The 3,176-nt window shown below is 53.3% G+C and overlaps 1 protein-coding gene across 1 annotated transcript; it reads left to right on the forward strand.

Annotated features, from left to right (window-relative positions):
• The first annotated feature begins 434 nt into the window (after positions 1-434).
• LOC106818509 (androgen-induced gene 1 protein-like) lies at positions 435-1,130 on the forward strand. Its single transcript, XM_014823205.1, has one exon. It carries the CDS (start codon positions 450-452, stop codon positions 1,128-1,130), a length of 681 nt encoding a protein of 226 aa, XP_014678691.1. The 5' UTR covers positions 435-449.
• Positions 1,131-3,176: the final 2,046 nt, after the last annotated feature.

A 3,176-nucleotide genomic window follows, 5' to 3' on the forward strand; every position in this document is an offset into this window, starting at 1 on the left:
GATCACGTACGTACATGTACAAGAACATGTACATGTACTTGTACATGTACATAGTTTACATGGTACATTGTACATTGAACATTGAACATTGAACATTGTACATTGTACATAATCTCAATTATCATTATGTACTCTTGATATGAATGGACTTCGCACCTACCATCTCATTCACTCGGGTTCAACTCAGGCAAAGACAGACCCCGCCACACTCTGACGCCATCACTCCGCGTTCAGTTGCATACTATCAGCAACCACGCCAAGCTGCTACCGCCAGTCAATACCGCTACCGGGTTAGACCAACACTTCTCTACGACAATGAGCAACGTACATGCGTAGCGCGACGGTGTGAGTCAGTCAATCATCATCCCGGCAGCAGCAGCAGCAGCAGCAGCAACAGCCGTACACGGTCACACACATACACGCACACAGTGTTTAGCCCGACCGCCATCATGGAAAGTCGTATTGCTAGATTTCTGCTTCACGCGCCGATCTTCGTTTATTACGTGATCGTCATTTGCTACGACGTGTTCGTAATAACACCCAACATCGATGCCGTGGTGGGACACGCGCATTCATACGGCGGTAAGCTTAAATACCTAACCTTTTGGGACATGTGCGTTCAGTGCATCTTCTTTGCTATCTGCACCGCCTCGGCGGTGTTCGAACGCAGCGACCGCGGCCCGCTGAAACGCGCATCCGACTTCCTGTTCGGCGCAATAGCGCTTCCGGTCAGCATGTTCGTCTTCGTGTCTTTCTGGGGGCTCTACGCGATCGACCGCGAGCTCATCTACCCTCGCGCGCTTGACGACTTCATTCCGACCTGGGTCAACCACGCGTGGCACACCGCCATCGTCGCCTTCCTCGTCGTCGACAGCGCCATCATACGGCGGCAGCTGCCCGCCAGGGGGCGCGGCGGCGCGGCGCTGGCGGCGTTCGGCGCGGTCTACATCTCGTGGCTGTTCTGGGTGAAGTTCGCCGGCGGCGTGTGGGTTTACCCGGTGTTCGCCATGCTGTCTCCGCTCGAGATCGCCGTCTTCGTCGGCGTCAACGCGCTCGTGATGGGCGCCCTCTACCTGCTAGGAAACACGCTGCACGCCGCCGCGTGGTCGCGCAAGCAGAAGCCGACGTGAGCGCCGTCGCCGCGGCAACGGGAGGCGGCGGCGGCGCCCCCGCTGCACGGACGGAGGTGGAGATTGCTTCTCCCTCCGTGGATTGGAGAAGAGATGGAGTCGAGAGGCAGAGATTCAGCAGACGAGGGAAGGAGACAGTGCCTCCCTCTATAATAAAAAGTGAGTAGAGACAGTGCCTCCTTCCTCCTCCAGGGGGCGGGGCGGTCGACGACCGAGGCGGCGAAAGAGCGATGTGGCGATTGCGTGCGATTTAGGAGAAATTTACCGACGGCATTCAATGACCTTTAATGACCTTAATGGTTTGAGGTCAGAGCGTTCAGGCGGCGTCTCTGTCGTCGGACGGTGGGGGTGAGCGGAGGAAATGGAACAGCCCCTGGTGAATGTCGGAAGCGTGCGATACCGCGATCGATTCAACAAGTGATTTAGGCAAATTCTACAATGATTTTACGACGGTGACGTCCACCTGCAAGGAGTGAGAAACCAAAGCGAAATCACCCGGCACTCTGGCCAGTGTGCAGTGGCGCCCCCTAACCACCGGCATGTGTTTAGTGGTGCCTTCTGCTGTTTGGTAGGCCTGCAGTGGTGCCCTCTGTTGTCTGGTGTGCATGCAGTGGCGCCTTCTATCAACTGTGTAGTGGATCTAATGAACAGCTAGACGGTGGACGATTCGCAGAACCCGAATGAAAAGTGTGTGCGTGCGTGCGGCGTACGTGCGTGTGTATGCGTGTGTGTACGTATATGTGCGTGCTGTATATTTGAGCGCGGATGTGTGTATATTTGTATTTCAGCAAATACGAGTGCATGTGTATATTTGAGAATGTGTATACGTCTGCGCGCATTTTTTTCGGGGACCGGCATCGAAAAGGCCACACATAGAGACTGCGCGCAGCCGCGCATGCGTACATACATACATACATGTACGCGTGACGATGACTCAGACCATGCCCTGAGACGTCATAAGGTGCCGGCTCCATTTGGCCGATGTCGGTAGTATCTACGGAGCGGCGGGCCCGCGGTGCGTACAGTATTTACGTAAGCAGAAACTTCAAAAGTCTACCTCCCACCAGGAGATCCGAGCAGGGAGAGAGGGAGCGGCAGACGGGGGGAGGGGGAGGGGAGCGGAAAAGAGGAAATCAGGAAAGGGAGAGGGAGCGGCAGACGAGAGGGGTGGGAGGGGGAAGGGAGCGGCGGGGAGAAGAGGACAGGAGAGGGTGGGCAGAGGAGATCAGGAGAGGGAGGGGAAGGGCAGGTAAGATATGGTAAGAAAATGATAGGCAGGAGGAAGAGAGGTGTATGCAAGAAGGAAGGGTAGTCTGAGGAAAGAAGGTGGGTAATATATGGGAGAAGGCAATGAAGGAACGGGAAGAGGTAATGTATGGGTAAACAATAATGTACGCTAGAAATTCTCATAACCTGACATAACTTTAGACGTCGGATTATAAAGTGTTCTCGGGAACAAATATTGGTTTAATATATGAGAATGTGTCGGAGAAGGTAGGAACGGAACTAGTGAGAGAGAGCGTGTGTGTAGTGAAAGAAGCGATGGTGGTGCGAGATATGGAAGTAGGTTGAAAGGGAGATTGTAGCATGGCGGGGAAGGACGTATAAAGGGGCCAAGACGACGTCCCCTGCAAAGTTTACTTTCACTCAAGTTCCGATTTCAGAAATTCAGCAAAGAACCAACCGCGACAGCCGAAGAAAAGAAACAACTGCAAACATTCGCTGCCATATTTAGAAGGCCGCCGCCAACGCGGAAAATTCGTAAAATGTTTACCTTAACGTTATTTTTACCACCGACCCATTTCTTTACGACCAACCTTGACGTTCTCCCATTAACCCCGTATTAACGTTACACAGCCGCGTGTAGCCGACGTGGCGGCTACGTCGGCGAGGGCAAGCGAAACGATGTGTGATCGAAAAAAAACCACGCACGCAAAAAAAAAACTAACGTCGCCCAGCTTCGTAGCAATTCAAGCAAACAAAATATCTATATTGTGGAATTCACCGTGTGTGTGTGTGTGTGTGTGTGTGTGTGTGTGTGTGTGT

Source organism: Priapulus caudatus, unplaced genomic scaffold (assembly GCF_000485595.1).
Source record: "Priapulus caudatus unplaced genomic scaffold, Priapulus_caudatus-5.0.1 Scaffold2292, whole genome shotgun sequence".
NCBI lineage: Eukaryota > Metazoa > Priapulida > Priapulimorpha > Priapulimorphida > Priapulidae > Priapulus > Priapulus caudatus.